The 20,261-nt window shown below is 42.3% G+C and overlaps 1 protein-coding gene across 1 annotated transcript in view; it reads left to right on the top strand.

Moving 5' to 3' along the window:
- The first annotated feature begins 480 nt into the window (after positions 1-480).
- Positions 481-20,261, top strand: part of LAMC2 (laminin subunit gamma 2) — a 58,268-nt gene continuing 38,487 nt past the window's right edge. The window contains exons 1-2 of the mRNA XM_057728143.1: positions 481-676; positions 19,010-19,198. Of these exons, the coding sequence (XP_057584126.1) occupies positions 577-676; positions 19,010-19,198 (289 nt within the window). The 5' untranslated portion in view covers positions 481-576. The remainder of the gene's footprint in view (positions 677-19,009; positions 19,199-20,261) is intronic.

Here is a 20,261-nt window from a genome sequence, read left to right as displayed (position 1 = left end):
GGGTGGGACGACTGTATTTCAGAGAGAGGTTGAGCCTAGGCTGGAGGGTGGAGGGGACCCTGTTGTGACTGTCGGACTGGCCTGTTTTCCTTGATGTCTTTCAGACTAGAGCTGATGAGAGCTGCTGACTTATTTCTGAGTTTGCGCACATGAGACTGGGCCTCCCAGTTTGAGGAAGGGGCGGGCTGCGAGCTAGGAATTCTGCCCTGGACCACCCTGGGAGAGAAGGAGGGGATCTGGCACATTCTACCAGAAGGCATCGCTGGGCCGCAGCCTCTGCACCACACCCTCGGCCCGGGCCAGGTGTGCGCCCTCCTGGCGGCGAGGGGGGAGCCCGCAGCCCGGGTGAGCGCTTTTACAGCTCCGTGTGTGCTGTGTGTTTGTCTGCCTCCCGAGGGCTAGGTCCTCCTTATTCACAGGTGAGTCACACCCTGAAACACAGGCTCTCTTCCTGTCAGGACTGAGTCAGGTAGAAGAGTCGATAAAACCACCTGATCAAGGACAAGGAAGGCACAGCGGAGCGCAGAGTGAAAGCTCCCAGCCGCGAGGCGCCGGGCAGCACCCCTGCAGCGGCGGATGGCGCGGCCCGGCCCGGCCATGCCTGCGCTCTGGCTCAGCTGCTGCCTCTGCTTCTCGCTCCTCCTGCCTGCAGCCCGGGCCAACTCCAGGACGCCAGGTGAGTCCCTTCCAGGAGCAGCAGCGCAGCCCTGGGCTGGGAACTGGCCTTTCCCTGCAGACCGCGATGGCTGCACGCGCCTCCGAGGAGCCCCACTTTGTGAGAGCTCCCTCGTCCTGCCCCATCTGCGGCACCTCCAGAGACTGGTTTACAATAATATTATGTATTATTTACTAATACTTTATAAAGCCGTCTGCTTTTAAAATGTGAAGCCAACAGGTCATGCCAAACCAGGGTTTTTCTTGCTTTAAAAATGTTCCTTCTTGATTGCTCTTTTGACCAAGAGGCTTCTGTTTAATCAACAATATCAAACATGTGGGTATATGAATTCTCTTCCCAATGCATGCTTTTATTGATGAGATTTTGGTGAGAATGTTTTCTGTGACCGTGAACCCCACAAAGATTGAAATGGAATTTCTTCAATCACCCTTCTGAAATTCCCATTTCTTTGAGATGGAAAATGAGCCTTAAGAGTCTTAACAATGCTTTACTTTCTAACATTACTTTTTATGGTATTTTCACATAATATTCGTTCAACAGGCATTTAATGGGCACCACCTATGCCATAGATCATTTGATCTTATCTAGGGCACCCAGTGGCTGTCAAGTCTTGAGAAGTTCAACTCCTATAAACAAAACTTTCTGGGCACCTAGCAACGGTTTACTGTATGCGTGTGTCGGCTACGACAACACATAACGGGTGTTTTCCTTAAGTTTTACTTAGTAGTCACTTAGTTTTACCCATGATATTTGTCTGTGTAATTACCCCAAATTCTCAGGTTTTTTTTTGCTTCTTGTTATCTGATGGCATTTCAATAATTATCTCAATAGGTCCAAGAGCCATCTTCACACATGTGCATGTGTGAACCCGAGACCAGGTTCACGGGTATATGGAATTGCCTTAGATATTCCATTTGTTACTTTTCAGTCTGGATGATGCTGGCCTGAATTACATTCGAATGGCATGAATGCTGTAGCATGTGTTTGAAAGCATTGGATACAATCTTTTTTTTCTAAGAGAATCTTGGAATTAACTTCCGACCCATCACCCTTGACTACCATTTAAAACCTGCTTATGAAAATGATCATATGGGTTAGATTCCCTCAGAATAAATCGCTTTAATCTAGTGAGAAACATCCTTAAAGTGAGAACAGTCTTTGAATATTAGAATTCAGAGGAACTGCTTATGGATCAACTACTAGAATTCCTTGGTTTAAAAAATGAAAATATGGAAATGGATTTGTGCAAAGCTACGTAAGCAGCTACTGTCAGAGACACATCTTGCATTTGACCCAGGGGTTCTTAGACTGGAGTTTCGGGGACCACATTATAAAAGTAATAAAGGAACGAGGTACATATGTTTTCTGTAATGAATAACTATTGAAGCAGTTTCCCTTTTGGCTGTAGTTGAGTATATGTGTGTGCATTAGCACTAGATAACAGAAACAAATATGTAGGGTGATAGCAATTGTTTAATAAAATCAGACTCAGGAGGACAAAGTTTGGACCCTAACTTCTCAAGGATGGACAAGTTCTGAGTATTCCGTCTACATCATTAAGTCAGAAGCAGTGTTTCGGCTCATTTCCAGACTTTCTCCTTCCTTAAAGATGGGCCACTTAAAATATTAGGCTGCCCCCTCAAAGGGCTTCATCTGGGGTTCAATGAGAGTGTGAAAAGTTTGTGTTAGGCTAGAGCACACATGCTCTCCCATTTGTGGGATGCTGGGATGTAGTGGGAGCTGGACCAAAAATGTGGTGCTTGCTACCTCCCAAAGTGACTTGCATCCATGCACTTCTGAGAACCTAAAGCGATGAGATTGTTTCCTGCGTCTTCCCTTGCAGGTGAAATTATGGTGTTAGATATAATGAGAGTTGGTCTCAGCTAAAGCACAGGTTTTAGAGTCAGCCTGACCAGGCTTTATATTTTGGCTGATTCACTTAGTAGTTCCTTATTGGTAACCATCCAGGCGTCTCAGCAGCTTAGAGTCTGCTCTTTGCCTGTTAAATGGAGGCAATAGTGCTGTGTATCCTTGTAGGGCTGTTGAAAGAATGAGATGTTATTGTAAAGTGCCTTAAAATGCCAAGAACCACATTTCTTTAAAAAGTCTGATGCCAACAGTACAGGCGTAGTAAAGTCGGATGCTTAGAGATCGTTAAGAAAGATAAAGACTCCCCTTCAGGAGCTCACAGTTGGTGTGAATGTGGCTGTAGCTCCTATGGTCTGGATCATAGTTCACTTGAGGAGGTGTGACTGGAGAAGGGAGATAGGAATGAGACTAGAAATGTAGCCAAGAATCTAGTTGTGAAGAGCCTTACGTGCCAGGCTGTGCCATTAGGTTGGTGTCCCGTAGGCAAAGAAGGGCTGCAGATGTATTAGAAGTGGGGTGGGTGTGGTCAGATTCATGTTTAAAAGGTCACTCATTTAAGGGTTTAGAGGATGGAGTTGAGCTAAGAAGGGCAAACAAATGGCGATTGCAATAATCCAAATGAGAGGTGATGAGGGCTTTCATCATGGTGGTGGAATAGCAAAAAAGGAAACAGATCACAGAGACATTTAGGAGGAAAAAATGGAAGAATCTGGTGATCCACTAAGTGTGTGTGTGTTAGGGATAATAGTGAGGGAAGAGTGTGAGAAGTAAGGAGGAGCCCAAGATGGGTCCAAGGCTTCAGGCTTGTGTAGTTGGTTAGACAGTGATGCCATTAAAGGAAATGAGGACGATAAGAAACAGATCAGATTTGGGAGCAAGGTTGGGCAGTGGATGAAGAGGAGTGAGTGAGTTTCTGTGGAGATCTGAGATGCAAGTGGGAATGTCCAGTGAAGAGCTGGAACTCTGATTTTGTAATTTAAAAGAAATTCAAATAATATAAAGTTGGGAGCCCAAAAGTGGAAAATAAAGCCTTGACAGTAGATGAGACTCCATGGGACAAAGAGATAAAAGAAACCTCAACACTTAACAAGGAGATGGAAGAACAATGAAGGAGAAGAGGAGGAAGGGGCATTGAGGCTACAGGACAATCAAGAAAGAGGACAGTTTTATTAACCCAAGGAAGAGTTTCGACAATGTGGGAGTCATAAATGGTACTCAGAGGTAGGAATATGAATACACACAAAGAATGAGGACTAAGAGACATTCTTGGATTTAGCCACCAGGTAAGTTTTAAAGCAATTGTTCTGGAATGGTGAGCTCAGAATCCAAGATTATTTAAGTCACTAATTGAGTTTCTCCCGTGACCTGACACTAGAAAAGAAGTGCCATGGATAGTGTTATGGGTAGTGGAAGGGACCCCTGGAAAGGTTTATACTTTCATAGATTCTGTTATTAAATTGTTGAAGAGGTACAGTATCATGTGTAGGGGTGCAGGCTCTGTAGTAAGACTGCCTGCGTTCAAATCCTAGCTCTGTCATTACCACTTAAGAGACTGAGGCAAAGCTACTCGGTTCCCTCATCTCTAAGATAAATTGTTGTGATTGTCACGATTGTTACGTGTAAAGCATTTTGCACAGTACCTAGTAAACAGTCACTGTGTTCAGTATGATCCTTATAATTAACTGCTCTGCCAGTACTGAATGTCAGTATAGAAGGCATTATGCCTTCTGAGTTTTAAGTGGTGAAGTTTTGGAAGAGGCTCCTTTCATTAGTGCAGGAAAGGTGATGAGGAGCCCTTTGGCTCAGGCTGAAATGAACCCTAAATTTTACCCAGTGAAACAAATGGAATTCCTAACAAGGAACCCAAAGCAGATTGGAATTTCAAGATTGGGTTTTGTATCATTTCTTCTTGCGTTTCTCCAGCCACCAGACCTCATCACATACAGATTCAGCACATCTGTTACTCTCTAGAACATGCCCGCGTATAAGATGACCCCCACATAAGGTGATCTCTCACTTCTCAGTGGGAAGATCTCCCTCTCACACCACCGGTGGGGGGCGGGTAGGCTTTGGCCAATCTGATGATGAAACATTGAGCAATATATTTGCAGTGGTCATGTGTCTACATTTAATTTAGTAAGTTTTACAAACATATTTAAAGTCACATAATCTATACAATAACCACTCAGAAGTATTCATTTGTTCATTTACATTTTATGTAGTAATTATGTTCAAATTCCATCTTTAACATTCCTAAAGCCACTTTAATGCAGTTTTTCCCTCTGTGTCAGACCAGGTGGCTTGAGACACAGCTCTATTTGAGTTTGCTTTTGCTGCTGTCACTGGAAAGTACATCATTTTCAGAACATGAAAAAGATTAAAAAATTATCCCAATGCGCACACTGTGGTCATCACAGAATAATCATCTTGAAAGGCGTACTTACAACAACTTTCAGCACTCACAACTGTGGGATGATGAACAATTACGAGAATTGTGTTTGTTAGCTTGGCCTCTTTCTTGATGATAAATATCTAAAAATTGATTGAGGTCATTTCCGGTTAATGTGTCTTCCCCAAATAATACTTTGTTTCAAAAATAAGCTGAGAAAGTGCTGTATAATTTGAGAGATTTTGAAAACACTTAAATGTGGCCTTATATTCACCTTATATTCAAGTATGTGTAGTAAATGGGAGTATAGAAATGGGCTGGAGTGAAAGCTGAAGATTCCTATGCAGGCTTAAATTTTCAGCGGCCCGAACTGGGGGCAGCCACTAGTTTAGCTTCACTGATCCAAGAAGCTGAGGAAGAATGTTGATGTGTGATCAGTGTTTATGGGAACGTCAGGAGCATGAAATTAAGATGTTGAGACCATCCTGGGAATATTTTTCCCATTTAAGTTCTTAGTGGCTCAACTATATTGACATTTATTTTCCCCCTAGAGAAATTTGCAAGGACCAGACTTGAATCATCTATTATAGACCGGTATAGAAATAGGAGCTCCATAGATTCTGGAACACTCTAATTTAGTCACAAATTGACCTAGTAGATTACTGAATCATTACTCGGCTGTGTTCTAATATAACACCCAGGTATGTGATGTAATATTTGAATCACACCCAAAGCCAAACGCTGAGTCTTTTCTGTGTCTGTGGGTGGCTGTATGTCTGTATATGTGCCTCCCCGACAAACGTGTGCTTCCTTATGTCCTGAAAAGAAGAAAAGAATGGTTCTTCCTCTAACATCAGTGTGAGGATGCTTGCTGTATTAGAGGAAGGTGGAGATCAATTGGGCAAATGTATATGTATCTTGGACTTTTTTAGGCTTGTTGACCACTTATAGAAACCCAACTCGTTCTTTTCCAGGTTTTATTTTTAATTCATTGTATGAATATGAATCTTCACATTCTAAAAAAAAATTTAAAGGGCAACCAAATCACTTCCCACACTAACTTGAACATTGGAAAGATGATCAAATTGTCAGCTGCACTTATATGGGGTGTTTCTTACAAAAAGTTTTGTGTGTTTCACCCCTTTCTTCTCTTATTACAACATCATGGAACTAAATGACAATGGCCCTTAGGGCTTCTCCACAGGAGCTTCTCCTTTTATAATTAAGGAAAATGACACTCAGAGCGGCAAAGTAAGTGTCCACATTCTCATGGTTGGTTATAGCAGAGCTGGGCTCCAGCATGTATGACCTTCATTTATAGATTAGAAAATTGAGGCACAGGAAAAGGATTGCCCTGACCAGAGCCAGGCAGTTAGTAACAAGACCAGATTTCAGTTGCTGGATTAATGTTCTTTAACAAGATGCCTCCTTGGCTTATTTCTTATTCTTGTTAAGAATTTTCATGTAAATCAATTTTCAGACCTGATGGAATCTTGATCTGTTATTAGAACATCTCTTATGCTTCTAGATGGGACATCTGTGTCCTGGCTATTCAGAAGTCTCCATTTGTGTATGTGAGTCCATAGAGTGGCCTTTCCTTTAAACATGTCAGCAAACAGCAGGTTAAAACCAAGCACAAACTCCAGTATCTGCGGCCCTAACAAGAGAACAGATTTTGAATTACCAAGTCTCCTCTTCTCTTTGTTTAGCTCTGTTGTTAGATTATCCCACAGCTTGGAATTGACTAAGTGGCTCACGGCAGTTAAGGGACAGCAATAAGCCTTTCTGTTTCACCTGTCAGTGTTTTGAATCTATTTAAGCATCTTTGTGTCCAGAGGCTATTTTCTCTCCCTGCTGTAGACTATTGGTATGTGTTTTGAAGTCTTTCAGGATTGGGTCAGTTTTGTGGCCAGAACATTGACCATTAAGCTGTATACATACTTACTGCTCTTTCAAATCACTACCTGTTTTGCTCTGGGTTAAAGGGAACTCCTAATGTTTAAAGATCATTTCTCATCTCAATACGCTGGTATGCTTTGCAATAGCTGTGGGTCCAACAGCATCCCAAAGCTGCCTCTCTTGCCTCATCCGGGGATTGTATGTGGGACATGGTAGGAGGGGGTCTGCGCACATTGAGACCTGCAGGGACAGATCCCAGGCCACAGCCCATCTGGCATGGGAAGTGACAGCGGCGCAGCAGCACGTTTGTCTGACTGGAAAGCAGGGCACGTTGTTCCCACTCCCTGCTGGAGGCTTCATGGTCCAGATTCTTCTTAGAATATTTGTCACTTCTCTTTATGGACACATAAAAATGGCTGGGTTCCTAAAGACCATTTAATTCATTCTTCTGACTTTAAGCAATTCACTTTTAGTTTATTATTCTTAAGTGGATTTTTTTTTCAGCAAAGAATCTTTAAGGAAGGTGCTAGGAATGCATGCCATACTTTCCCCAACATTGTAATGTACATGAATTACCATGTTCTTTTGGCAAAACTAAGAACTCTGTGCCTAGGAAGCATACATATACCTAAACGTGTGTATCTTTGTGAAGGAATGTAGTGATAGCAAAAAAATCTGTGGCTAATCTCCTTGCACAAAAATATCTTGTCCATAAAAGCAACGAAAGGTTTAAAGAGGAAGAATCATTATGTAACTTTTTTTTAAGGAGCCAACAAAACACAAATTTAAGCAATTGAAAAATCACATTTAATGTATATTTTAAAAAAGCATTTCTGTACAAATCGGAATTTCCTTTTTAACTTTTCTTTATTCAGACTCCTCAGGCATGATTTCTTTCCTTTTGGTCCTCCCTGCTTCAGGGGTCACCTCTAGCTGTCCTCGACTCTCTAATGTTCTTTGTTTACTTCAGCTGATTCTTAGAGGGGCATATGACACCGTTTGCTGGGCCCTGTAGCAAGTGCTCAAAGAACACTATGTTCTTTGTTTTTTAAAATTTTTTGATTTTTATTGGAGTATAGTTGATTTACAATGTTGTGTTAGTTTCAGGTGTACAGCAAAGTGAATCAGTTATACATATATCTATATCCACTCTTTTTTAGATTCTTTTCCCATGTGGGCCATTACAGAGTATTGAGTAGAGTTCCCTGTGCTGTACAGCAGGTCCTTATTAGTGATCTATCTTATATAGAGTAGTGAGGAACACTATGCTCTTTGGTTTTTTGTTTCTGTTTTTTTTAAGCTCTTTTTTGGAATTTAATTGCTTTACACTGTTGTGCCAGTTTTTGCTGTACCACAGAGCAAGTCAACCGTATTTATACATATATCCCCATATCCCCTCCCTCCCACGGCTCCTTCCCACCCTCCCTATCCCAGCCCTCTAAGTCGTCATCCATCATCAAAGAACACTACGATCTTTGAATAACAGATGTGCTTTCTGTATTAGGATGCTATTCTTTATAGATGATCTCATGGAAATATAGAAATTTCTACAGCAATTTCTGTGGTCAGAAGGGTGTGGAGATACATGCAGGTGATGAATACTCTCAGATAGAACCCTCATCGCGATCATCACTGATCACACGCTGTAGCTGACACCAGCTGTCTTGGAGTCAAACCCTTAAAGATGCCGGGTGTAAGAGAAGGGAGACTCTTCCTTGTTCCTTGTGTCCTGGGCCCTGTAGCACTTTTAGTTTATTACTCTTAAGTGGATTAACTTCTTAAGAAGTTTACTTCTCTCCCTCTCGCCTTTGCTACTCAGACAAAAATCGGCGCCCCCAACCTCCCTGTTCACTGGGGCTTCTTTCCCTCTCTCTACTGTCTGCCTGGGCCCTGGTGGGGTGTTAGGGAAGACATCTCAGGTGTGGTCTCCTGGTCCAGTCCTCACCCGCTGAGTCATCCACAGTCCACACGTGCCATTTCTAAGTCTAGGTTATAATAAAATGTGCTATGAACTCTTGATGAAAGTAGGGGACTCCTTTTAAGCCCTAATCATTCCAAAGGAAAACGTGGTGATCTGAGTTTCATTGACTCTTGAAGACTTCAGACTACTTAAGTTGAAAAGATTTGTCCATATTCTGTCATTCACAATTGCGCATGTGATTAGAACACGGACCTCCGTTGTTCCTCTCCCCAGAGCACTTCACGTCGCAGGCTTACTTGCAGTACTTGGACATTTACATGTCCTGGGAAACAAACGATCCGGCAGGGTACGGCACCAGTGGTTCTGGCTGTGCTGGCCTAAGAGGCAGCTGTGGAAAATGTGGGGCAGAGAACTGTATCCAGTTAAAAAACTCCGTGAGGGAAGTGCCATTTCAGTTTTCTTATTCTGATTAGAAAACATATTGTGACATGCCTGAAGAAGCTGAAACTGGAAGCAGTCACTCATAAAACCATACAATCCAAGATCACTTTAAGTGATGAAATGTTCAGATTTTGTTTTCAAATGTTTACCCGAGCTGAGAAACATATTAAACCTTAGAAGGAAAAATCTCATAGAGGAGGTTTTAAGACTAAAAATATAAGCATTTTCATCATCTTTTTATTGTAATATAATAAAAATACTCATCTTGAATATCTCAGATTTGGAGATAACTTCAATAATTGCTTTTCTTCTGAAAATAAGCATCTGTCAGTTTTTTTAAAGTGAGTATATTATTCTCACCTTTACTTTTATTCACCGTTTTATATCTAGTTATTTACATTTGGACTTCCTAAGGAAGGGCCTCATTAGAGCTGACTTCCTGGAGGTGAAGGTTGCTATCTCTGAGCAGAAAAGGTTGTCAGTTTACATGAGGCCAATTCTTTGACTCAGAGGAAAGGAGAGATATCTAAACAATAATAAATTAAGATTGAATTTTTAGTGCAACTGCTTTGAACAAACAAAAGGGAAGAGAGAGGTGGGGATTGGTAACTCCAAATCACATCTCCCCGCTATCATGCTTTTCCTCTAGAGCAATCATTTTAAGAAGCAGAGGAAGTAAAGACATAAAATGAAATATAAGTGAAACGAACGGGAGAGAGATGAAGAGTTCCCAGTGGGGGAGTGTTATGTGACATTAGGCTGGAAAAATGGATAGGATTAGATCATGGAAGTCTTTGTAGGCAATGTTGAGGAATTCTGGTCTTTGTCCTAAAAGTAAAGAGAGGTGTCAGAGAGTTTGAAGCAGAGAGGTATTAGTAAATTTTGTATTTGGAAAAGTTTTTCTGACTACTGAGTGGAGGGAGGCAAGAAAAGTTGCAGGGGATTTAGTTAGGAAGCTATGCAGGGAAGAGATGGCAGGGGTTTGGTCTAGAGTAGCCATAGTGGAGATAGACTTGGATGGACTTGAGCTATTGAGGGGTTATATTGATAAAACTGGGCATTGAATAGGATAGAGGCAAGTGAGAAGGATGGAGACCCCATAAGGATAACTCCCAGCTTTCTGACTTGAAGGGACGACAATCACATGTTTGGCTTTAAACATGTTTTGTGTAAAGAGCTTTTGAGACAACCAGTTGGAAACATAAAGCAGATGTCTGGGCCTGAGGCTCTCAAGTCGAGAATGCATTCTGGGCCAGGGAAGTATCTTGCTTTGTCAACACCTGCTGTGGTTACCGAAACCCTTGGCTTGAATGAGAGAGTGTTAGAGTTCTCCAGTGAGAGGCATGGAGGTTTAGGACTGAGCCTTGAGGAACACCAACACTTAGAGTCGGCGCAAGGAGAGGATCCCGCAAAGACTTGGATGGGGTGGGGGTTGAAGGTCAGCAGCCAAGAGGAGCCTGACAGTAAGGCTTCGTAGTATCCAAGGCGAGGGAGTCTCAAAAAGGTAGGAGAGGGAAGGATTCAATGTCTCAGAAAGGGAATGTGGGGCACAAAGTGCCAGAAAGGAAACACAAGGCACACGCCTTCCCTCTAAATAAGGAAGAGAATTGAACACCATCTCTAAGTGGTTTATACGTGGACACATCCACAAGAGAGTACGGGTAACTTATTATAAACTTGCTGCTGTTTAATTGAATCAGTATGAGTGCACTTAGCAGCTGAAATGGCAGCAGGAGCAGCAAAGCTCTACGTAATAGCAGCCAGCACACACTGTCAGGTTCAAACATGATGCTCAGATTCCTAGCTCCTGAGATAGTCCCGCACAGCAGCCAAGTACACTACCTGTCAAGGCTGCCTGATCACGGCAAACTGATCTCGTGGTCTCAAGCCTGCCTCATCCCCCGCCCCTCCTCCTGCGCAGCCCTAGGCCTGCTGCCCTTTGAGGTGGCGGCTCCAGGCTCACACACAGAGGGCGGGAAGTCCTGCCGCAGAAGTGGTTCAGCTTGTGAGAGCAGAAACCTGAACGTCTCAGACACTCCTTCTAACGAAAGTATCATGTTCCTCTCATAATTCTTTCTGTTCTCGTCTCACCATGGATTTTGTTGTTCTTGTTGTTGTTGTTGTTCAAACAACATTAGCATTTTCACACTGAATGCCGTACATGTAGATGATGAAAACTTTGTAAGTTGTGTTAAGACATTTTCATATTGGATCCCTGGACTCCTAGGAGATTTCTGTATATTCTGGTTCTTGTTTGGCTTTTCTTAGAGTCAGACTGCCTGCCTGCCTTCCTTCCTCCCTCCCTTCTTTCCTCCTTCTGTCCATTCTTCCATCTATCCTTCCAACCAACTATCCTTCCAGCCATCCATTCATCCAGTGGTCACAATCGCAAGCCCTGTCCTAGGTACTATGGAGTACAAAAGTGAGAAATACTATAGAGGAAATAAATCATATACACGAATAGTGATGACTCAGGGTGGAGCGTGATAAGTACCAGGAGAGAGGTGGGAATGAAGACCTGTGGGCATTCAGAGGGAGAAGCTGTTGAAAGGTTATCCGTGGAGAGCAAACGCCATCTCATTTATGTTCCTAGGATTGCTCTGGCTACTGTGTGAGTTTGGGGGGGGGGGCGGGGGGGAGCAGATAGTGCCCAGGCAAAGGAAACAGCAAGCTTAAAGGCCTGAGGAGGGAAAAAGCTTGGTGCACCCCAGGATTCGTGGGTGCAAGGGTCTATGTGTTGGAGTTCAGTGAACGAGAGATAGAAAGAGGACCAAGGTCAAGTCGGAGAGGTCCGCAGGGCCAAATCTTCAGGGTGTTTGAGAGGAGTTTGGATTTAAAATTTTGTTGTTACTATTAGAACACAAAAACACGACGGTCCATCATACAAAGGTGGAAGTTAGATCAGCTTGGTGAAAAGCGGAGCCGTGTGTTTTAAGTTTAGAACAATAGAAAGAGGACCTGCTTGTATACAAATGATCCCATTAATGCCAAGTTGTTGAAGCACCTCGTAATAGCTTGCAACATTTCCTCTGGGGAGTTTAGAATGAGGTCTTGGTGGACTGCAGCCACTGATACTGATTATTCCAAGACCTTGCCTGAGTACAACCCTAGGAAATATTTTTGGTTTCCTTTCATTCTCCGAAGGATACAGCTTGGAAACAGCCTTTGCCCCTGAGCTTCCTGTCCTGACCCGGCGGAGTTGTATGTTTGAGGGAGGGTGGGAGTGTTAGGTGAGCCTGAAATGATCTGCACATCTTGCTGCCTTGTTTGCAGAGTTTGCAGCTCCTGGTTGTGCGTCCCGGTGGGGAGTGTGGGTGGTGGTGGGCGGATCAGCCTGCATCCGACTACCCGCCAGGCTTTTCTAAGAAGCACCTTGAGGGTCAGTGATGATATGCTATTATAGTTATTATGATAATAAATGCTTCAGTGCCAAAGAAGCAGCATACACTGCAGTCAGACACAATTACCACCCATGCTTTACTAGACTAGAAGAAATACAGGAAAATCTGAGTGAAACGTTCGGTTTCCAACGTGTTTATGCGGGGCCTGGGGTGAACTTGATGAATATCATTCCTTTAGCTGTGGAGAGCATCCCCGCTGATGGGGCAAGGATTTAGGGAGGTGGAGTGAGGGGGTGGAGAGAGGACAGGACACAACTTTGAAGAGATGTCTGTAATTTGGAAAGAGTACCATACAAATAAATAGTCAAATAAGGGTGGTGGGTGGGACCTGGCTCCTATGATACAGAGTTCAGCGAAACAGGGAGAAAGATCCGGCTGCTCTTAATTCCCCTATAAGTCTTCAGGTTTGTTCAGGGTCTGAGTCTGATTTGTTTCTGTATTTTCTGATACAGTGATAGCTTAATGGCAGGTCCTGGACCCATGCCTGTCCATGGTAAAGTGAGGAAAACAAGGATAATGTGATGAGTATGTGACAAAGCCCAATGTATATCAAATAAGTATATATTTAATGTCTTCTTTGACAAAACATTATTTTATTGAAATCTTGCTGGCTCAAGAAGTCCCGGTGTCCAAGTACCCAGTGCAGCTTTCCTGTTAGGTGTGACGTGATTCTTATTAAGTGAATGAAATAAATGAACATCTCACTGAGGACAGAAGAAGGAAGGGGAAAAAGGAGTAAGAATCAGTAAATCAGTAAATCAGTAAATCAGTGAGGTCCTTTGGAGAGAAAGGGGATTTATCAGGAGAGGGAAAGGAAAATCTGCAACAAAATGACAGGTGAGTAGTTTGATACATTTGTTATAGAAATAATTCATGATAATTTATAAGAAAAATATCCTGCCTGATAGACAAATGGCCAAAGACTGATATCAAAGTAAAGATAAAGTAGTAAGCCAGCATACGGCACTTTTCAACCTTCCCTTCCTACTCAACTTTACCCACCTCCAACTTCCTATTTCCTTTCACTTCTTTTATGTATTTCTCCTTAACAAATATCACTATCCACATATTCTCTCTATATTATTTATCTTATTTATTTTCTTTTTCTCCAGTTCACATAAAAACACCATGAAGGCTTGGACATCTATTGATTTTGTCTACCACTAAATCCCCAGTGCCTAGAACAGGGCCTGGCACATAGATGCTCAGTCTGTATTTGTTGGATGAATGCACTTTGATTCCCAGCCGACCCGGAACATGTCCAAGACCCTCATCTTTTTATTTCCATCACTTGCTTTTGTGTCAGGGCTCCCTGATGGAAACTAGACAACATATTTATAAAACTTAACAGCTGGTCCCAAATTTGGAAGAATAGCAAATAGGTTACAAAATAAAAATGAAAAAAAAATTCTAGACATAAAATTTAACAAGGCTAAATGTAAGGGAAGGAAAGTATAATACAAAGCATTTTTAGAATTTACTTTTGTTTTAAAACATACTATCGGTATATATGTAGGTCTATTAATCTAAATAAATCATAGAATAAGTCACCAGGAAAGGCTGATTTCTAGATTGGGGTCATATCAAGAAAGGTGTCCCCTCAATGAACAGGGAAGAGAGTGACTGCTAAATATTGGTATTTGTATTTTTAAAGCATGTCCAGACATGTGGGGCCACACAGAGTCCTTTAGGTGGTAGAAACACTCTAGGGGTTTCCTGAAGTTCAAGAGAACATTCATGCATTTGTTCATTAAAAAAAACCTTAAGGGGAGTCAAGGAAGGAAGGGAATATGGGGATATGTGTATAAAAACAGATGATTGAACTTGGTGTACCCCCCCAAAAATAATAAATTAATAAAAAAAAAAAAAAGGCAAAAAAACCTTAAATATCCACTATGGACCGGTCACTGTGCTATACAGTAGGGCTTTATTTTTCCTTCCCTAAAGCATGAAATGTGTTTTCTGCCTGCTAGAAGAGCAGAGTCAAGGGCAAAGATTTGCCCTTGGACACAGCTTTATTTAAATTTTTTTTTTTTAATTCCAAACTTCCAATCTGTCCCTTCTCTCCAGGAGTTAAGGATTGACAGGTATATATTGCTGTATTTATAATAGATAACCAACAAGGACCTACAGCTAAAATTAAAAAATATATATATATATATTTTGCCAACATTTAAAAATCAGTAGATTTCATACCCAAAGCCAGATTTCTGTCTTTAAAAATCATAAGTGGAAATGCTGATTCCAGTAGGTATCGTTCCCATGGGGCTACAATTGGCTGGGGGTGAAGTGCTGCTTCTCCCTTTAGCCCTTTTGTCAGAGTCCCCACTGCTCCCTGTTGCCTTACTCCTGGCCTGACAGTGCCCTTTGGCAACCAATGTGTGCACGGTAGTGGTTGGGCAGAAATTGGTCACAGAATACAAAAGACCAGGTACAAGCTGTATGAGTTCCATTTTATTAAGCCCAGTTGCAAGAATATTCCGGAATTTGAAATATAAAGATTTTTTTTTTCCTGTAGTGAGAATGAGTAATCATTGGTTTTAGGGAAGTTAGCCTAAATTTGGGAGAGGATTTGAGAGAGGCCATGTTTCAAATGCATCAAGGACAGGAGGGATTATTCCATGCAAAAGGAGCAAACTCTCCTCGCTCTGGGTTTGAATGTTCGGAAGATTCAATAGTGAGGTGAGTGCGGTGCAGCTACATGCTAAGCTCAACTCAGCTTGACAACTTCAAAGTCCCACGGACAAGGCTGAAGAGAGTGTCTTCACAGCATTTTCACGTGATGCAGATATAGGTGGCCAGTACGCTCCCCAGACCTGCGGCCCACAGGTCCCTCACTCCAGCCTGCATAACTCTGGGCTTAAAGGGAAACCATTTGAGAAAGATGAGGGTCACTTAGCATTAGGTTTGTAGCTGACTTTAAGAGTGGAGACGCTGGCTGAAGGCTTTGCTTACTGGAACTGTACTGCATCTCCATTGAAAGCTGTGAATTTAAAGGAAGAACATCGGTTCATTCACAGTAGAGCTTTAGAAGAGAAAGAACAGAAGGAGAGGGAAGTAGCTGAAAAAAGATTATAACAACGCTATCTATTTTTGCAATAATGCTCTAAAAATACATTTCCTTATGAAATTTACTACTACCACCAAAAGTTTGTTTTGAATAAAAAAGACACAATGAAAAGTTTGTAATTATTTTGAGATTGCTCCCTAAAAGTCATCCAGGGCAGAGAGGGCATTGGCTCAGTGTGCGATGCAGCTGGGTAACCTCACAAGGATCGTTGGCTGGTGCATTTAGCCCTTCTTTGTGCCTAATGAGGTACTCGATAGAAATTTCACAGCATGTGACAGCTGTGTGGCACATCTGTTCAAGATCCAAAAAGACGAGTTATGCAAACATTCGTTGAGAAAAATTCGGCTTGGCACCAGTTCTGTGAAAAAGCCCTGTGAGTTTGAATTGAATGCAAACTTCATATACTGTGAGTTTCATGAAATGTTAGGCTCATCCATGGAATTATAATATCTGGTCCTGTTGTAAGTTGAGCTGTTCAAACCACTCTTGAAGAACTGTAATAAATTCTGGTCATTTAAAGAAAAATAGTGAAAATTAGAGTTTGTTCCTAGGAGGGACGTCAAGAAGAATCTAGAAATCATGACCTGGGAAATGGTTGAAAGTCCTAGAGGTGACAGGTCTCCAGTTTAACCTGAAGAAAAAAAGGCTAAAGAGGGAGACACTCTATCTTCTGATACTCAAGGGCTTGGCTGATGCCTTATAAAACAGTGCCTGAAAGAAATGTCTGATGAGTGAACAAGTAAATGGAGAAGAGAGTAGGGGTGTGGGTGTGTGTTTTGTTTTCCAGGGAAGAACAGAACACATGGTAAAAATTACAGGGAGGGAGGCAGATTTTAAACAGCATAAAGATAATTTGTAACAACCAGTGCTAAGGAGGGATGGGACATCTTACTTGCTTAGGAAGAATTTGAGAAGGAGAGATTTGTAGAAAGAATACCTACATGCAGTGGGAAACCAGATCTTGGAGGCAAAGGGGTGACATAGAAAGGTGAGGACATTGCAATTGGACAGACCTAGGAGCAATTATATCCTTGCCATTTAGCTATGTGACCCTAGGTGAGACACCTACCCCCGTAAGCATTCGTTTCTTCATCTGTTGAATGGGGATAATTAAACCCATCTTAAAGTGTTACTGTAGGAATTAACTGAGCTGCTGAATGTAAAGTCCTAGAAATAGAGTGGGCTCTGGATGGGTGTTCTTGACTTTGCCTAGACTAGTTGGCATCCGAAGGAGTAAGAGAGTGAGTTTTAGGAGCTGTTGTAAGGAAGTCACGTAGGGAAGTTCATCAGATATACTTAGTCACCTTTGCCACATTTGTGCTTTCAGATCTGACACCACCTGCACAGGGCAGCTGCTCTGTACATGCCAGTACATTTGCTGACTTTTTAAAATCAGTACTACGGGTGTGTCATGGCCCTGGGCACTGCCAGAGACAGGCTCTTGCTGGGGCTGCTTGGCCAATGGAGACAGTGTGCCCGAGGGAAAGAAAGTGTTTTGGCATCAGACAGAGGTTCAAATCCCAGCTCTCCACTGGGTCAAGTTACTTAACTTTTCGGAGCTGCGTTTTCTCATCTGAGGCAATGTCTCTCTCATGTGAGTGAGGGGTGAACTAGCATAGATGAAGGACTTGATATTCTTTTCTCAGTGGTATCCTTTCAACAATCCAGGGAGGCATATAATGCAGCCTATGTTTATAAAAGAAGAAATAAGGTTCAGGGAGATGAAATGATCTGCCTAAGGAACTAGCAGAACTGGTATTTGATACACTCTTTTAACCTCAAGGCTCATCATCTTTTCCAAACCGTGGCTGAAACATTTTTTGAGTGTCTGCTGTGTGCCAGGTACAATACTAAGGATTTCCCCTGTTATCTCATTGGCTGTTTCAGTCCCACATGGAGATGTTAGTCACTCCATGAGTCTCTTTGGGACAAGCACAAGGTGACCTTTCCTAGACACTCAGGAAAAGTCATTCTTAATGGGACTGTGGTTCTTTTTGACACCTGGCTTTGGGAGAGACATTCATGGCACAGTGAGAGGAGAGGAGATACCTGTCCATTACCACTTCAAGAAAAGGGAACCCTCCTACACTGTTGGTGGGAATGTAAATTGGTGCAGCCACTATGGAAAACAATATGGAGGTTCCTCAAAAAACTAAAAATAGAGTTGCCATATGATCCAGCAATCCCACTCCTGGGCATATACCCAGACAAAACTATAATTCAAAAGGATACATGCACCACTATATTCATAGCAGCACTATTCACCATAGCAAAGACAATCTAAATGTCCAGTCAACAGGTTAATGGATAAAGAAGACACACACACACACACACACACACACATGCACACACACCCCCCCCACACACAGAATGGAATACTACTCAGCCATAAAGAAGAATGAAATAATGCCATTTGCAGCAACATGATGGACCTAGAGATTATCATACTAAGTGAAGTAAGTTAGAAAGAGAAAGACAAATACTGTATGATATCATTCATATGTGGAATCTAAAGTATGGCATAAATGAACCTATCTATGAAACAGAAACATACTCATAGAAGTAGAGAACAGACTTGTTGTTGCCAAGAGGGTAGGGGAGGGATGGATTGAGAGTTTAGGATTAGCAGATGCAAACTATTATATATAGAATGGATAAATAAAAATGTCCTACTATATAGCACAGGGAACTGTATACAATATCCTGTAGTAAACCATAATGGAAAAGAATATGAAAAAGAATATATATATATGTATGTATAACTGAATCACTTTGCTGAACCCCAGAAACTAACACAACATTGTAAATCAAGTATACTTCAATAAAATAAATTTTAAAAAACATATTAGCTCCTCAGCTTTGACCGTCACTAGAGGGACAGGTGCTATGGGTCTTGAACAGATGACACGCTCGGCTATTGCATGGTCATGCTGGAGGGCACAAGCTGGCAGTCCTAAGGTCCTCTCCAGCCCATAAACTTATGCTGTGGGGTTGCACAGAATTTTAAAAACGAATTTCCTTGCAAATATTTAAATCAAGACTTTTCACATAAAAACATAAGGTTTTGGGTTTCTCTTGAGGCATCGGACAGTCTGGCAACACGGACCTCATGTCCTCTCATGTTCTCCCAGGCAACACCCCACCAGCACTGCTTCCCTTAGGTGAAGCGAGAACTCCCAGAATTATCACGTGGCCCATTTCACCCTCTTACCGTATGCTATTGAGCAGTTTAAATTAATATGTAGTACCCTGGGCATCATTTATATTAACAATAATCAAACACCTGGGAGGACTGCCCCGAGTTGTTTTCTTCTGACAATGTCTTTTTTCTCCTGATCCCTAGTCTGTGATTGCAACGGGAAGTCCAGGCAATGCATCTTCGATCAGGAACTTCACAGACTGACAGGAAATGGATTCCGCTGCCTCCACTGCAGTGACAACACGGGTGGCATTCATTGCGAGAGGTGCAAGGAAGGATTTTACCGACAGAGAGAGAGAGACCGCTGTTTACCCTGCAATTGTAACTCCAAAGGTAGTTGGGTAAAGGGTGAAAGCAAGAGGGAGGGGGAAGGGGAGAGGGGGAGGGGGAGGGGGGAGCCAGGGGAGGGGGAGACAGGGCAGTGAGGGGGTGGGGGAGAGAGAGCAGGCCAAGAGGGAGATGTTCAATTTCTAGAACAACTGGGAATCTACTAGGCACGGGTCTTTTTTGGCAATTTCAATCTGAAAGGAAATATGTTTTTCTTAAGTCTGGGTCATAGGAACCAGCTGTGGTCTTTAGGGCACATTAGTTTGAATTCCAGTCCCAAGATAGACGCGCGATTCCTTTTCCTGGCAAATGACAGTCTTTGACCTGGGAACAAAGATGCTTGCACTCTTCCAGTGAGTGTTCTTCATATCCATAACTCTCCCTTTGACCAACCTCTCAGAAACTAAGAGATTAGAAAGATCTGTTTCTGGTGCTCTGCTGGGTGCTAGCAATACAAAGTGCTACTGATAGAAGAGACAGACAAATAAGTAGGCAGATCAAAGTCATTCACAGGGTTGTCAACAAGAGAAAAATAGAACAGCAAATAGGAAGCACCTAACAGGGTGGTTGGTTCATAGGAGAGCCTGTTTTTACTATAGTCATTGTTTGTTTTTTTTAAAATATATCGCCCACTGCTGTACGCTCAGAGCTGTAGGTAGTTCTTGTGTACGCAGATGCATGCATCCTGCTCTATCCATCATGGGCAGACAGCAAAGACAAGTTAGTAAATATGAAGAGGGAGAGAGAGATAAATAAGTTGGGACTTTTTAAACTTGGAACTTTTTAAAGCTACCTTATTTGTCTGTTATCTTTCTTGGCAGTATCTGTTTCTCCTCTTTGCCAGACAGTGTTTAATAGCATAATATGATCAATATTAACGAAAAAGGAATAGCTTTAGTGCATGGCTAGGACTCAGTGTAGTTCTGTGGAGCCAATTTTTAGCAGCAGCTGAGAGAATCTAAAAATGGGCAGATGTTGGCCTAGCCAGGACTTGCTGGTGTAGTGTGTCCGGGAGCCTTATAGAAAACTGGGGTGACCCGGTGAAGATGCACAGCCGTATACCAGCAAT

The sequence above is a fragment of the Hippopotamus amphibius genome, chromosome 3 (assembly GCF_030028045.1).
Source record: "Hippopotamus amphibius kiboko isolate mHipAmp2 chromosome 3, mHipAmp2.hap2, whole genome shotgun sequence".
Classification (NCBI taxonomy): Eukaryota; Metazoa; Chordata; class Mammalia; order Artiodactyla; family Hippopotamidae; genus Hippopotamus; species Hippopotamus amphibius.
This window is presented reverse-complemented; position numbering and strand designations above follow the sequence as displayed.